The sequence below is a fragment of the Engystomops pustulosus genome, chromosome 3, assembly GCF_040894005.1.
Source record: "Engystomops pustulosus chromosome 3, aEngPut4.maternal, whole genome shotgun sequence".
Classification (NCBI taxonomy): Eukaryota; Metazoa; Chordata; class Amphibia; order Anura; family Leptodactylidae; genus Engystomops; species Engystomops pustulosus.
Genome location: NC_092413.1, coordinates 19,311,172 through 19,328,539, shown reverse-complemented (window position 1 = coordinate 19,328,539; position 17,368 = coordinate 19,311,172). Strand labels below are relative to the sequence as shown.

Sequence of the window (17,368 nt, the reverse complement as noted above, 5' to 3'; positions counted from 1 at the left end):
CTTTGAGGAGTCAACACAGATGGTCAGTGGCGATGCCGCCATCATCAGCCTCATCATCCCGCTGCTTGGCCTTTTGAAAAACTCTCTGATCAGCATGAAGTCGGAAGCTTTGCGCTCGTCACAAGAGACGGGGGAAGAAGATTCCCTTGTTGATAGCCAAAGCACCCTCAGGTCTGTTTCTCAGCGCATATCGGAGGAGGTGGAGGTGGAGGAGGATGAGGAGGAAGAGGAGGAGAATGTTGGCGAGACACAAGAGGGGACCATTGTTGAGTCCTTCACTGTTCAGCGTGTATGGGCAGAAGAAGAGGAGTTGGAGGAGTTGGAGGAGGAGGAAATGGACAGTCAGGCCAGTGAGGGGAGTGAATTCTTACGCGTTGGTACTCTGGCGCATATGGCAGATTTCATGCTAGGCTGCCTATCCCGTGACCCTCGCGTTCAAAGAATTTATTCCAGCACCGATTACTGGGTGTTCACTCTCCTGGACCCACGGTACAAGCAAAATCTTTCCACTCTCATCCCTGGAGAGGAAAGGAGTGTGAGAATGCATGAATACCAGCAGGCCCTGGTGCACAAGCTGAAACAGTATTTCCCTTCTGACAGCGCTAGCGGCAGAGTGCGTAGTTCTGCGGGACAAGTAGCGAGGGAGAGTAGGCGAGCAGGCAGCTTGTCCAGCACTGGCAAGGGTACGCTTTACAAGGCTTTTGCCAGCTTTATGTCACCCCAGCAAGACACTGTCACCTGTCCCCAGTCTCGGCAGAGTAGGGCTGATCTTTACAGAAAGATGGTGAGGGAGTACGTAGCTGACCATACCATCGTCCTAAATGATCACACAGCTCCCTACAACTACTGGGTTTCAAAGCTGGACATGTGGCACGAACTGGCGCTGTACGCCTTGGAGGTTCTTGCCTGCCCTGCCGCTAGCGTCTTGTCCGAGCGGGTTTTCAGTGCAGCTGGTGGCATCATCACCGATAAGCGTACACGCCTGTCGACTGACAGCGCTGACAGGCTGACGCTTATTAAGATGAATAAAGCCTGGATTTCTCAGAATTTCCAATCTCCACCAGGTGAAGGAAGCTCAACCTGAATAATTGATCCACTCCTCCTCCTCATTTTCCTCCTTCTCCTCCTCTTTGTACAGTAAAGCAGAGGAAACTGGCTATTTTTTGACAGGGCCCACTGGCTCTAGCTATAGTACTTTATGCATTTAATTTTTCTGGAGGGCCACCTACCCGGTCCTCTGTTTTAAACAATTTTTGGGAGTGCCACATACAGGCACTCAATCTATTCAATTTTTCTGGAGGGCCACCTACCCGGTCCTCTGTTTTAAACAATTTTTGGGAGTGCCACATACAGGCACTCAATCTATTCAATTTTTCTGGAGGGCCACCTACCTGCTCCTCTGGTTTGAAAACTTTTTTGGACTGCCACATACAGGCACTCAATCTATTCCATTTTACTGGAGGGCCACCTACCTGCTCCTCTGGTTTGAAAAGTTTTTTGGACTGCCACATACAGGCACTCAATCTATTCAATTTTTCTGGAGGGCCACCTACCCGCTCCTCTGGTTTGAAAACTTTTTTGGACTGCCACATACAGGCACTCAATCTATTCCATTTTACTGGAGGGCCACCTACCTGCTCCTCTGGTTTGAAAAGTTTTTTGGACTGCCACATACAGGCACTCAATCTATTTCATTTTTCTGGAGGGCCACCTACCTGCTCCTCTGGTTTGAAAACTTTTTTGGACTGCCACATACAGGCACTATCCAAATTAAATTGTCTCCATAGCAGCCTCCACACGTTGTCTCCATTGCTACCTCCAAAAGTCGTCCATATAGCTGCCTCCATACATCGTCCCCTTATGAAACGAGGTGTGTCAGGCAGAAATTTGGGTTGTTTTCATGGATTCCACATCAAAGTTGTTAACTTTGTCGCCACCCTGCTGTGTTATCCACAAAATATACTGGCAAACTTTTATCATTTACCAATATTATTTCAGCGCTTCTTGCGCATCTGTTTACATTCCCCTCACCCGCCATATCCTAAACTTATAAGAACGCTACTACACTTGATCTTATACAAAAGGTTCTTAGAAGTGCTGTTTGGGGAGTAGCCTAGAGACAGGGGCTTGGATTGGCGAAAGCTCGCCTGGCAGCGGAGCGCCAGCTCCATGCCAAGATCCAACTAACATAGTTTTAACTGCAGCACCTTTAATCTACTACTAGTTCACTGCCTCCATACATGGTCCCCTTATCAAACGAGCTGTGTCAGGCAGAATTTTGGGTTGTTTTCATGGCTTCCATGTTAACTTTGTCGCCACCCTGCTGTGTAATCCACAAAATATACTGGCAAACTTTTATCATGTACCGATATTATTTGAGCGCTTCTTGCTCACCTCCTTTGGTTCCTCTCTGCCACCCATTGGTTTGAAGCCTGAGTCCATTTAGGGTATGTCGCCATGACATTCTCTAGCCTGCCGCTGCCTCTGCATGCCGTCCCCTATAGTGTCAGGGTCAATTATTGGATGTTTTAGATGCTATCTAGCTTCATTCTGTCACTCTGTCATGGCCATGCTGTTGCCCATAATTTTGGCATAATGGTGCGATTAGGCAGCCTCAGAGGCATCCATGCATGCTGCCCCTGCTGTTTCCTGTCCATTTCCGTGGTGTTTCCATCCTTTTCTGAGGTTCCCAGGTGTTTGGCCAAGCTTCCCTGTGCAGAGCCTTGGTCCCCTTGAAAAATGCTCGAGTCTCCCATTGACTTCAATGGGGTTCGTTATTCGAGACGAGCACTCGAGCATCGGGAAAAGTTTGTCTCGAATAACGAGTACCCGAGCATTTTAGTGCTCGCTCATCTCTAGTAGTTACAAACGGACCTCTGGTAATTGGTAATTTACTGTACTTTGTCCTTAGGCTACTATAATCAGCTGTAACAGTTATCACAGGTGTCTGTAATGAAGCTTTAGAGTTACTCCTGGTTCTTATGACAATCCAACATTTTTTAAATCCAATTGTCACAGAGACCAAAAAAGTCTTTCTGGGATTACAATTATAGAGTATACAATGTGAAAATGGAGCAGAAAACACACACAAGGTGTCGATTCAGCTCACCCCTTCCAGTTGCTCCGTCTCTGATACTGTGCAGGTGCTCGTGGATCAGTGTGAAGGCTGGAACACGAAGACGTAGTGGAAAGATTATCCCGGAACTTGCTCCACAGACTCGCAAGACATTCGTAGTAAAGATTCTCTTTTATTGGACCATGAATAAGGCGTGGCCGCCGAAACGCATAGGTCTGTGTATTGGACTCTTTGGATACGTGTTCTCAGTTTTATATCGTGTCTTCAATAAAAGAGAATCTTTACTACGAATGTCTTGCAAGTCTGTAGAGCAAGTGCCGGGATAAGCTTTCCACTATAAAATATACGGTTCCGATTTACATACAAAATCAACTTAAGAACAAACCTACAGAACCCATCTTGTATGTAACTGTCTGTAGTTGGGACCTGGTACAGACTTGTCTGCATTGTCTAGGAACTGGACTGCGATTAAAATCAATGGGTTTTTAGTTAGGGAATTTTTTTTGTGGATTTTTGTAATGAAAAATTGTTAAAATACATGTTAAAAATCATTGACAAAACAGTAAAAAGTACAGGCGGTCCCTGGGTTACATACAAGATAGGGTCCATAGGTTTGTTCTTAAGTTGAATTTGTATGTAAGTGGAAACTGTATGGCTTATAATTGTAGCTCCAGACAAAAAAAAATTTTTGCCCCATTGACAACTGGAGTTTCAAAATTTTAGCTCCAATGGGACCAGGGATTATCAACAAAACTTCATTACAGACACTTTACAGCTGATCATTGCAGCCTGGGGCTAAAGGTAAGCATCCAGAGAGGTCACCAGAGGTCACAGAGGGCAGAGGGGTCCGTCTTTAACTAGGGGTCATCTGTAAGTCAGGTGTCCTTAAGTAGGGGACTGCCTGTATATAACTTTGGAGTGGACGATAATGTAGTAATTGTATGCTTCTAACAATTCGTAGATATGTGTAATTCCCAAAAACTACCACTAGATGGTGGTGTCATCAAGCTTAACCCTCATAGTACAGAGCTCAGGTGGGTTGCAGTTAAAACTGCATCGCAATCAGCTTTGAGGTGGTTTTAGGTGCAGTTTTGTCAATTTGGCAGGTGAAAGACATGAACTGAATGGGTGAATTTCATTTTGAAGGGGAATCCTGCTCCACAAATCTCATTCACCCGTTCAGTTCATGTCTTTCACCTGTTCAATTGACAAAATGGCACCTAAAACCACCTCAAAGCTGATTGCGATGCAGTGTTAACTGCAATGTTTGACTGCAACCTCAGTCATGACTCTCCATACTATGGCGCTACCACCACCTCATACCTGGGAGGAATGAGGAATTTGTACCAAAGGACCACATCGGTCTGTCTTTAGAATATTCTTTAATCCAGAAAGTGTAACCGCTTGCCACATTCATCATTTTACCTTTCACTGGTTTCCAAGTAGACCCCAGAACATGAAATACCATCAATAACATTTCATGAGCAGAAGCCACCGAGAGATTACTTTCTGTGGCTGCGACTAGATGGAGCTCCATACATTGTATACAGAGAAGTATAACAAGGCTCCCCCTAGTGGTGACCGCAGACCCCAGAGTTTGGTCATTAAAAACAGTGGTCCTCTATTTTGAAACAATGGACCGGCCATTGGTCAGAAAACTTTTCAAGGGACCATATTTTTCCAATATTCTCTGCTTTCAGAACTTGTGTAAAAATGTGTAGTTTTAGGTCAAAGGAATATGGAAAGGGCACATTTACCACCCCCAGGCACCCTCTCGATTTATCCCGGTGGATGGCAGCATTGCAGTGTGACAGTGGGTTACTTCTACACCAGGTCCGGCCTAGCCGGACACGTCCTCATTCACACCCACTAGGCGTAAAGGTGCGGTAAGTGGGGAAATAGGTGCAATTCTTGGCTGTGCCCCAGGATTGCACCTATTTCATGGCTAGTGCACCAGTCTTCAGGTAAACAAGCCCTGACAAGCCCGCTATATGTATTTAATGAATTATGTTCACATCAGAAGCCTCCAATGGATGCAAACCACGCAGGGTCCGAATGTGTAGGTGAGGTCCCATATGTGTTGCCCATTCAAAGTACAGTCCGGCCCGAATTTAGAGAGATGAATTGAATGATCTTTTCTCCAGCGATTAGACACTGGTCAGCATCTGTTACTGGCACAACCCCCTGTGCCCCATATATAAATGAATACTATTTCAAGCGCTTTCGTTCTCATCTACGGTTTTATTTTTTCCAGTGTAACCGGTGTAACCTAATCTGTGTCGTCGGCGCCGGCGCGGGAGCAGCACAGAAACCCTTTGGAGGATCTAAATAAAGGAAAAAAGAGAATCATGAGATCACCAAATCGTGAAAGTAGTGATTGTGGACAGAGGGTTTAGACTCTGGGCTCACGACCACTTGGAATTTTACCATCCACCATTAAAACCTTTAAAGGGAACCTGCCATTTAAATTAACCCACCCAAAAAAAAGCTTCATCAAAAATTAAAGGGGTTTTCTCCTCTCATCTGGGCATTCACATTCACTTTTATTAATCTGCCATATACAAACATTTCTTCAATTAGATGTTATTAAAAAAAATGTTCCTGTGTGAAGATAATTTCTCATAGATGTAGTCATAAGGTCCCTTAGAGACAAAACTGTGTCCTTGGATACAACCACCTCTGCTGGAGGGATTGCACAAGGTAACAAAAAGTTTCTGAATATGAAATGTCCGTAAGTTACTGCATGTCGCATAGACGTCCTGTGGTAATGATCGCTGAAGTCATGGGGTCTGGCAGGACCCAATAGCGCATCTCTGGCCACCGCTGCCAGAATGTGAGGTGGTCGTATCTGAGAAAGCTATCTCGTTTCTAAGGGACAACATGGCAACATTTATGATAAATTATCTTCACACAGGAACATTTTTTTTAACAACATCCAATTGAAGAAATGTTTGCATATGGCAAATGAATTTAATTAAATGTGAATGCCCAGGTGAGAATATACCGTTAAGTTAAAATCGTTGCCTTCATCCCTAAATGGCTCCTGCCAGCTATGAGGGGCACTCTGGCAGCTATGGGGGGCACTCTGGCAGCTATGGGGGGCACTCTGGCAGCTATGGGGGGCACTCTGGCAGCTATGGGGGGCACACTGGCAGCTATGGGGGGCACTCTGGCAGCTATGGGGGGCACTCTGGCAGCTATGGGGGACACTCTGACAGCTATGGGGGACACTCTGGTAGCTATGGGGGTCACTCTGGTAGCTATGGGGGTCACTCTGGTAGCTATGGGGACACTCTGGTAGCTATGGGGGGCACACTGGCAGCTATGGGGGTCACTCTGACAGCTATGAGGGGCACTCTGACTGTTATGGGTGGGCACTCTGGCAGCTATGGGGGGCACTATGTCTGTTATGGGGGCATTCTGGCAGCTATGGGGGGCACTCTGGCAGCTATGGGGGGCACTATGTCTGTTATGGGGGCACTCTGGCAGCTATGGCCTATGGGGGGGCACTCTGGCAGCTATGGGGGGCACTCTGGCAGCTATGGGGGGCACTCTGGCAGCTCTGGAGGGCAGTATGTCTGTTATGGGGCCACTCTGGCAGCTATAGGGGCACACCGGCTGCTGTGGAGGCACTCTGACTATTGATTACTGTGCAGGGGCACTCTTGGCTGATGGTAATAGTTATGCTGTATAAATGTATCTACTTAACAGAGACGAGTAGATACATTTATACAGCAATAAAATGACATTCAGCCCCTTTAAGGCAGCCTTGAGGTTGATGTGACCCTCAGGAAAAATTAGTTTGACACCGTGATGGCACCCAGTGACTCCTATTATGTGGTGCATATGGGAGGGACGCCATGTGGACACAAGCTGTGTCTTCCCTGCATTGCTTTATGTCCAGATGACTGGTTATAATGCCTCAGGAGTATTATTATTATTGATACCTATAATCTGTATATAGGGTAATACAAGAAAGAAGGAAAGCGAGTCCTCACTGCCACTATGAGCACCAGGGGAAAACTTTACAGGCAAAATGAGTGCATCATGTACCTACCTTTGTGGTCTTGTACTTTTATCTCTGCTACTGCGTACACTGTTTCAGAAAAATATGAATTTATTATAACTAAATATTCTGAAATACATGGTAAAGACATAACAACAAGAACAATGACCATCATATATCATCAACCAACGGGCTAGAAGCATTGGGGCTTATTTACTAAGAGTCGCGGATCGCACTTTCATCAGGTTTGTTTGCTGTTTTCGGGATTTGCACAGCTTTGCGCCGGCTTTCATGCGACAGAAATCGGGGGGGGGGGGGGGACGGGCCTTCGGACGATCCGACTGATTCGGACTGAGCGCGGGATTTAACTTTCAAATTGTGTCACAAGCCCAAGAAGGTGAACTCTGGCGGACCTGAGCGGGGAAGCGACACATGCAGGATATCGGGCGCGCGATCTTAGTGAATCGCAGAAGAGTTCATGATCGTCAGACAATGCACTTTGTGTGAACTCCTCGGACCGGGTAAGTAAATGTGCCCCATTGTGTTATAGAGCAGGAAGAGCTAAGCAGATTATACATAGGGGCAGATTTACTTACCCGGTCCATTCGCGATCCAGCGGCACGTTCTCTGCGGAGGATTCGGGTATGGCCGGGATTCACTAAGGCAGTTCCCCCGATGTCCACTAGGTGTCGCTGCTGCGCTGAAGTTCGTCGGATTGCACTGAAGTTCACCGTCCTTCGCTGGGTGCAGGTAAGCGCGTGTCAAGAGACACTTTTTTTTTTTAAATGCACACTGCCGCAATACATGATGATCGTGTGCCCGATATCCTGCATGTGTCACTTCCCCGCTGAGGTCCACCAGAGTTCACCTTCTTCTTCCTGGTGCAGGCAGTATGTTATAGAGCAAGAGGGGCTGAGCAGATTACTTACTTAGGCAGTTCCAGCTCCAGGTCCTATCAATTGTGGCAGTCTCTCCTACTTCTTCACGGCTGGGAGGCCAGATGCATCAGGTGTCACACAACCCACTTCTAGCAATCAATACTATGAGGAGATCCTGGGATGTCACGGATGTCTTAGGGAAATGTGACAACCCCGGGGCTGCTGAAGCCATTGATTGGCCAAAATGGGTTCACTGACCCCCGGCATATCCGCCAGAAGCAGGAGACTGCCACAATGCTCCCTATCTCTCCGATATTCTGCTTCTTATGTCTGGACCTGAACAGGTTGTAGTTTAATATGTTATTTAGATAACCAATAGCAATAGAGGATTCTCTAAATTATGTGGTGGCCTGTTATAACCAGGCAGCATGTTATAGAGCAGGAGGAGCTGAGCAGATTGTACATAGTGTCCTATCTGCAGGCAGCATGTTATAGAGCAGGAGGAGCTGAGCAGATTGTATGTAGTGTCCTATCTGCAGACAGGATGTTATAGAGCAGGAGGAGCTGGGCAGATTGTGCATAGTGTCCTATCTGCAGGCAGAATGTTATAGAGCAGGAGGAGCTGAGCAGATTGTACATAGTGTTTTATCTGCAGGCAGCATGTTATAGAGCAGAAGGAGCTGAGCAGAATGCAGATAGGACACTATGTACAATCTCCTCAGCTCCTCTTGCTCTATAACATGCTGCCTGCAGATAAAACACTATGTACAATCTGCTCAGCTTCTCCTGCTCTATAACATGCTGCCTGCAGATAGGACACTATGTACAATCTGCTCAGCTCCTCCTGCTCTATAACATGCTGCCTGCAGATAGGATACTATATACAATATGCTCAGCTCCTCCTGCTCTATACCATGCACTTTGTACATAGGACACTATGAACAATTCGCTCAGCTCCTCTTGTAGATCCCTAATTATTATACATGTTTATGAATATTATATTCGGACTCTGTACTTACACTGTCGCAAACTCTTCTCTGTCTTCTTTCTCCTCCATCTTTTTCTCCTTCTTTCTGGCCTCCTCTTCCTGGTCACTACTGGACATAAAACACCAATTATATTAATATTTTATTCTGAAAACGAATAAGGAATGAACGAGGATGATACAAGATATTTTATACAGAGGTGACTCAATGGGTGGGACTGTTATGGTGCAGTATGAGCAGATGAGCAGATTGTATATGGTGTCCTATCTGCAGGCAGCATGTTATAGAGCAGGAGGAGCTGAGCAGATTGTATATGGTGTGCTATCTGCAGGCAGCATGTTATAGAGCAGGAGGAGCTGAGCAGATTGTACATGGTGTGCTATCTGCAGACAGCATATTATAGAGCAGGAGGAGCTGAGTAGATTGTACATAGTGTCCTATCTACAGGCACATGAGTTCTTCACTGAATTACATTGCGGATGACACTGAGCCTGTGCTAGCATTTCAGGGAATCCATAATATCCTTATTGTCAGTTTCAGGGTACACTATATGACTAAATGTGAAGCCCCCCACACTCATATCTAACAAATTATTCCATACCTATAAAATGTTGTATACTGTAGCAATAAGTCACAGTTCAACTGATGTGGGCAACTGGAACATTTCTCCTTAAAGAATATTATATGTGTATCCAATCTGTGTATTATATCTGTCCTCTATACTTACTCTGTCACAAACTCTTTGTTTTCCTTCTTCTCCTCCATGTTCTTTTCTCCTGTGGGGGTCTTCTTTTCACTATTTGACATTAAAACATCTTAGATATTATCTTTTTCAAAAATCACCTCCTCCTGATCTGTGACATGCTACATGCATATAGAACACTATGTACAATCTGCTCAGCTCCTCCTGCTCTATAACATGCTGCCTGCAGATAGGACACTATGTACAATCGGTGCAGCTTCTCCTGCTCTATAACATGCTACCTGCAGATAGGACACTATGTACAATCTTCTCAGCTCCTCCTGCTCTATAACATGCTTCCTGAAGATAGGACACTATGTACAATCTGCTCAGCCCCTCCTGCTCTATAACATGCTGCCTGCAGATAGGACACTATGTACAATATGCTCATCTCTTCCTGCTCTATAACATGCTGCCTGCAGATAGGACACTATGTACAATCTGCTCAGCTCCTCCTGCTCTATAACATGCTGCCTGCAGATAGGACACTATGTACAATCTGCTCAGCTTCTCCTGCTCTATAACATGCTACCTGCAGATAGGACACTATGTACAATCTTCTCAGCTCCTCCTGCTCTATAACATGCTTCCTGAAGATAGGACACTATGTACAATCTGCTCAGCCCCTCCTGCTCTATAACATGCTGCCTGCAGATAGGACACTATGTACAATATGCTCATCTCTTCCTGCTCTATAACATGCTGCCTGCAGATAGGTCACTATGTACAATCTGCTCCGCTCATCCTGCTCTATAATATGCTGCCTACAGATAGGACTCTATGTACAATCTGCTCGGCTCCTCCTGCTCTATACCATGCTGCCTGCAGATAGGACACTATGTACAATCTGCTCAGCTCCTCCTGCTCTATAACATGCTGCCTGCAGATAGGTCACTATATAAAATCTTCTCAGCTTCTCCTGCTCTATACCATGCTGCCTGCAGATAAAACACTATGTACAATCTGCTCAGCTTCTCCTGCTCTATACCATGCTGCCTGCAGATAGGACACTATGTATAATCTGCTCAGCTCCTCCTGCTCTATAACATGCTGCCTGCACATAGGACACTATGTACAATCTGCTTAGCTCCTCCTGCTCTATAACATGCTGACTGCAGATAGGACACTATGTACAATCTGCTTAGCTTCTCCTGCTCTATAACATGCTACCTGCAGATAGGACACTATGTACAATCTTCTCAGCTCCTCCTGCTCTATAACATGCTGCCTGCAGATAGGACACTATGTACAATCTTCTCAGCTTCTCCTGCTCTATAACATGCTACCTGCAGATAAGACACTATGTACAATATGCTCATCTCTTCCTGCTCTATAACATGCTGCCTGCAGATAGGTCACTATGTACAATCTGCTCAGCTCCTCCTGCTCTATAACATGCTGCCTGCAGATAGGTCACTATATAAAATCTTCTCAGCTTCTCCTGCTCTATACCATGCTGCCTGCAGATAAAACACTATGTACAATCTGCTCAGCTTCTCCTGCTCTATAACATGCTGCCTGCAGATAGGTCACTATGTACAATCTGCTCAGCTTCTCCTGCTCTATACCATGCTGCCTGCAGATAGGACACTATATACAATATGCTCAGCTCCTCCTGCTCTATAACATGCTGACTGCAGATAGGATACTATATACAATATGCTCAGCTCCTCCTGCTCTATAACATGCTGACTGCAGATAGGATACTATATACAATATGCTCTGCTCCTCCTGCTCTATACCATGCACTTTGTACATAGGACACTATGAACAATTCGCTCAGCTCCTCTTGTAGATCCCTAATTATTATACATGTTTATGAATATTACATTCGGACTCTGTACTTACACTGCCGCAAACTCTTCTCTGTCTTCTTTCTCCTCCATCTTTTTCTCCTTCTTTCTGGCCTCCTCTTCCTGGTCACTACTGGACATAAAACACCAATTATATTAATATTTTATTCTGAAAACGAATAGGGAATGAACGAGGATGATATAAATCCTGGAGTGGGATATTTTATACAGAGATGACTCAATGGGTGGGACTGTTGTGGTGCGGTATCCTGTGGATAAAGAAGGGGGCGAATTTTAGGACAATATGGCGGAGATTTATCAGAAGAGTTTGAGCAGAATTGTTCTAGTTGCCCATGGCAGCCAATCAGAGGTCAGCTTCCATTTCCCCACAGCTGTTTATAAAAATCAAAGCTGAGCTGTGATTGGTTTCCTAGAACTGTTCAACTAGAACAGTTTTACCTCAGACACTTATGATAAACCTCCCGCTATGAGGTCGGCCATTGTTGTTCTATAGACTTACACCATTGCCCACAGCTTCGGCCATTCTGACGCTTGTGGAAGATTATCTGTCCTATAATAGAAAATATATCCCCAGTTCATCATCGTTGACAAATCATAATTTTGTTATCCTCTATTTTCCACTACATTATATTTAAATGACATCTACCGTCATAATCCACCCTAATAAACCAGGGACATTACTCATAAATCCAGGCACCGTGACTGTGGTATCTTCTTATATGTGTTATCCATGGCCTCCTTCCTTCTAAAATCAACTTTTACAAATATGTTAATGAGACTGAAGGGCTGTGGGGGTGTTACCAGAGCCCCTCCATGCTGCAGATTCAAAGGGTGTTACGCTGTGCAGGTGCAGTTCTCTAACTGCGAGGTGGAACTGCCATTGCTGCAGTGAGATTACATCAGGCAGAGGAAGGGGAGACAGTGTAACAGCCTGTGAAGCTACAACATGGAGGGACTCATGCTGATAGCACATTGTAATAAATGGGTGAAAACAAGACAGCCTCGGGTCTTCCGAAGACCCAAGACTGTCATGGTGACAGACTGCCACTCCCTGATGATCCTCGGCAAGATGGTGCTCATGAACCGCCATCTTTTTGAAGCCGCCGGAAAAGCTGGTGCTAGGACCCATTGCGGGTGTTACCGGTAAGCCTTTGCTGCAATATGCAGCAAATACTTACCGGCTACGTAGAGGGCTCAGCCCGTGAGCCCTCTCCATGCACCCTGGCCCGACCCCCGCCGCCAATACACAGCGGGCGGTCTTGAAACGGTTAACCAACTTTCAATTTACATCAGGCTTGTGATTTTGGGTGCTACAGAACTGGATAACTTTATGAGACTGTTGTGTAAGATTGATACCTTAAGCCAGCCTTCCTTTCGACCATCCTCCTTGTCCAGCTGTGTGAAAAAAAAAATTGTAGTGACAGCCCGGTGCAGGGTTGTATTTAGTTGTGATGATGAACGTGACTAGATTTTGAGAAGAAGCCGGTGTGGAAAAAATAAACCAAATACTCACGTCAGATGTTCATCAGATTTTTCTTCCTCCTCTTCTTTATGATTATTCTGCTCCATCCTGTTAGAGATTATAAAACACTGAGAACTTATTCTACATTTTCCACAGGCGGAAAGTTATAGAGCAAGGGGAACTTAGTAGAAATTACATAATGCCTCATGAGCAGGCCGTATGTTATGGAGCAGGAGGAGCTGAGCAGATTATCTACAGTGTCTCATCTGCAGGAAGCATGTTATAGTGGAGCAGGAGCAGAGCAGATTTACATAGTGTCCTATCTACAGGCAGCATGTTATAGAGCAGGAGGAGCTGAGCAGATTTACATAGTGTCCTATCTACAGGCAGCATGTTATAGAGCAGGAGGAGCTGAGCAGAGTGTACATAGTTTCCTATCTGCAGGCAGCATGTTATAGATCAGGAGGAGCTAAGTAGATTGTACATAGTGTCCTATCTGCAGGCAGCATGTTATAGAGCAGGAGGAGCTAAGCAGATTGTACATAGTGTCCTATCTGCAGGCAGCATGTTATAGAGCAGGAGGAGCTGAGCAGATTGTACATAGTGTCCTATCTGCAGGCGGCATGTTATAGAGCAGGAGGAGCTAAGTAGATTGTACATAGTGTCCTATCTGCAGGCAGCATGTTATAGAGCAGGAGGAGCTAAGCAGATTGTACATAGTGTCCTATCTGCAGGCAGCGTGTTATAGAGCAGGAGGAGCGGAGCACATTGTACACAGTGTCCTATCTGCAGGCAGCATGTTATAGAGCAGGAGGAGATAAACAGATTGTACATAGTATCCTATCTGCAGGCAGCATGTTATAGAGCAGGAGGAGCTGAGCAGATTGTACATAGTGTCCTATCTGCAGGCGGCATGTTATAGAGCAGGAGGAGATAAACAGATTGTACATAGTGTCCTATCTGCAGGCAGCATGTTATAGAGCAGGAGGAGCTGAGCAGATTGTACATAGTGTCCTATCTGCAGGCGGCATGTTATAGAGCAGGAGGAGCTAAGCAGATTGTACATAGTGTCCCATCTGCAGGCAGCATGTTATAGAGCAGGAGGAGCTGTGTAGATTGTACATAGTGTCCTATCTGCAGGCAGCATGTTATAGAGCAGGAGGAGCTGAGCAGACTGTATATAGTGTTCTATCTGCAGGCAGCATGTTATAGAGCAGGAGGAGATAAGCAGATTGTACATAGTATCCTATCTGCAGGCAGTATATTATAGAGCAGGAGGAGCTGAGAAGATTGTACATAGTGTCCTATCTGCAGGCAGCATGTTATAGAGCAGGAGGAGCTGAGCAGATTGTACATAGTGTCCTATCCGCAGGCAGCAGGTTATAGAGCAGGAGGAGCGGAGCAGATTGTACACAGTGTCCTATCTGCAGGCAGCATGTTATAGAGCAGAAGGAGATAAACAGATTGTACATAGTATCCTATCTGCAGGCAGCATGTTATAGAGCAGGAGGAGCTAAGCAGATTGTACATAGTGTCCTATCTGCAGGCAGCATGTTATAGAGCTGGAGGAGCTGAGTAGATTGTACATAGTGTCCTATCTGCAGGCAGCATGTTATAGAGCAGGAGGAGCTGAGTAGATTGTACATAGTGTCCAATCTGCAGGCAGCATGTTATAGAGCAGGAGGAGCTGAGTAGATTGTACATAGTGTCCTATCTGCAGGCAGCATGTTATAGAGCAGGACGGGCTGAGCAGATTGTACATAGTGTCCTATCTGCAGGCAGCATGTTATAGAGCAGGAGGAGATAAGCAGATTGTACATAGTATCCTATCTGCAGGCAGTATATTATAGAGCAGGAGGAGCTGAGCAGATTGTACATAGTGTCCTATCTGCAGGCAGCATGTTATAGAGCAGGAGGAGCTGAGCAGATTGTACATAGTGTCCTATCTGCAGGCAGCATGTTATAGAGCTGGAGGAGCTGAGCAGATTGTACATAGTGTCCTATCCGCAGGCAGCATGTTATAGAGCTGGAGGAGCTGAGCAGATTGTACATAGTGTCCTATCCGCAGGCAGCAGGTTATAGAGTAGATCAAATAATACATCTATCACTGAACACAAAGGAATCTTTAACAACCTCTCCCAAGTGGACAGGTAGCAGAGGTAGTTTACAAATGCCCCCCATTCATATGTAATTTTGTATGACCTGTCCTATGACCTCTTGCTGGGCCTACAGGAGTGTGGAGGTAGGTGATCCTGAGGCAGTAATACATATAATTAGTGATATCATCGTAATATTCTGAGGGTGTCACCTATGTAGACAGAGAGGTATGTTTTACATGTCCCTTACCTGAGTTGACAGTAGCCCACTAAAGATGGCTTCCCACCAACTGTCACTGGCCCCTCCTCCTTCTCTCCAACTGCTGAGTCCTCAGCAGCACAAAATGGCGTCTGCCACTGGTAGCACAAAATGGCTTCTGCACGGTTATATCCACACAAAATCTTCACCACAAATACTTTTAAAATACAATGAATCCGCACAACATGAAAAGAGATCCCAGGGTGGGTCCTCCACAAAATGGTTACCCAAAAGGATTACTATAGAGACCTAGACAGGTCACAATACAATCCATAAAGGGGATATAGATTTAGGAAACTTTACCCCCCAAATGTCCTATAATGAATGGTGCATCTTTATGGTAATTTTGGGACACCAAGTATTTATTTGGGGGTCCATGGTTTGCACAAATTTTAACACAATGGGGGTCATTTACTAAGGGCCCGATTCGCGTTTTCCCAACGTGTTACCCGAATATTTCCGATTTGCCCCGGGATTTTGGCGCACGCGATCGGATTTTGGCGCATCGGCGCTGGCATGCACGTGACGGAAATCGGGGGGCGTGGCTGAGCGAAAACCCGACGGATTCGGATTTAAAACAAAAAAAGTGTCGCTTGGGACGCGCTTACCTTCACTTGGTCCAGCCCGGTGAATTCCAGTGCGGAACGATGCTTTTCAGTGCCACCTGGTTGACGGCGGAGGAACTACCTTAGTGAATCCCGGCCGGACCCGAATCCACCGCAGAGAACGCACCGCTGGATCGCGAACGGACCGGGTAAGTAAATCTGCCCCAATGAGTTAAAGGGGTTGGCCACTTTACCTCATGCTTTGCGTTTACATTGCAATTGCTTTGTGTTAACAGCCATGTTAACGTCGCATGGTCATAAAGGCTATGTTTATCTGATGTAAACATAATCTAGACGTAGTGTAAACACATTTGGGTTGCATTTACGATGCATTAACAAATGCATCATGTGAACACATTCTCTGCGTGTGGGGCAGGATATTGGGTAATTTACCATGTTTACATCTATGAAAAGATCTGATTTCATAAGGGTGCGTTCACACGTGGCGTTTACATTGCATGTGCGTGGCAGATGATGGGTCATGTGATCTCTATGTGTTCATGAGAAATTGTTCTGCTAGGACCGTATCGTGAATATAAGATCAAGGTCCTGGTAGAAGCGATTGTTTATGGACAGTTGGTCACATGACCCTCCGTCTGCGGCCATTTTATGGACAGGTATCTCTGACTGATGAGGTAAAAGACAGGAGGCTTCACTATACATATCGAGAAAGCGGAACAGAACTATTAATAGATATATATTGGTAAATTACCTGATATCCTGCCCACACACACACACACACATTTACACAGAACATGAGGTAAAGTGGCCAACCCCTTTAAGTGCTCATTCTGACATGTTTGCCTTTGTTGTCCCTTAGTTAGTAATTTTTAAACCCAAAATGAGGATCTGGTCTTCACTGTATACATTCACTTCCATAGGACTGCAGGAATTGCTACCAGGATGCTTATATCTCGGAAGTCACAATTTTCGTGGGGCAGGTAAGGGGGTCCCCCATTGTACATATTCCTAGGGGCTCCAGTGGTCAGCAACCCCCATTTAATTTTTTTTTTAATACACTCTATTTACCTACATTTAGTACCTAAGAACATGGCAATAATTTCTATATTGTCACATCTCAAAAGTCAAAACGTTCTTTGTGTTATATAGCCACACCAGGGCTTGTTTTTTGCTTGATGAGTAGTATTTGACAACTTTATGTAGTTTTTTTGTTTTATGGAGTAGTAATTTCCTACAACAAAAAAAAAAAATAAAATTCTTGATTGATGTCTTCGAGATCCTTCCACAGATTCAGATTGCGGCATTGAGGACTTGTTTTTTGCAGGGTGGATATTCATTTTGGTATATTTTTGGGATTTCAAATTTTTTTTTTTCAAACTTTGCATTCAGTTTTCAATTTTGGAGATGATATTATAAGAAACCTCAATGCAAGTTAGGTTGTTTCTTATTCTGCAGTGTTCACTAAGCTGGCTACGTGGGTTTC

The 17,368-nt window shown here is 45.2% G+C and overlaps 1 protein-coding gene across 15 annotated transcripts in view; it reads right to left on the bottom strand.

The window, feature by feature from the left end:
* Window positions 1-5,297: 5,297 nt before the first annotated feature.
* The window catches only part of LOC140121060 (uncharacterized), a 325,444-nt gene continuing 313,373 nt past the window's right edge, over window positions 5,298-17,368 (bottom strand). For 2 of the 15 annotated variants that reach the window (XM_072140249.1, XM_072140246.1), the window contains exons 2-9: window positions 13,016-13,075; window positions 12,859-12,897; window positions 12,002-12,052; window positions 11,537-11,614; window positions 9,674-9,742; window positions 8,980-9,057; window positions 7,134-7,172; window positions 5,298-5,400 (exon numbers count right to left, since the gene is read on the bottom strand). In XM_072140249.1, the coding sequence (XP_071996350.1) occupies window positions 5,346-5,400; window positions 7,134-7,172; window positions 8,980-9,057; window positions 9,674-9,742; window positions 11,537-11,614; window positions 12,002-12,052; window positions 12,859-12,897; window positions 13,016-13,071 (465 nt within the window). In that variant the 5' untranslated portion in view covers window positions 13,072-13,075 and the 3' untranslated portion in view covers window positions 5,298-5,345. Of the gene's footprint in view, window positions 5,401-7,133; window positions 7,173-8,979; window positions 9,058-9,673; window positions 9,743-11,536; window positions 11,615-12,001; window positions 12,053-12,858; window positions 12,898-13,015; window positions 13,076-15,310; window positions 15,418-16,317; window positions 16,423-17,368 lie in introns of those variants that run through there. The other 13 variants (XM_072140233.1, XM_072140234.1, XM_072140235.1 and 10 more) reach the window with 13 other exon arrangements.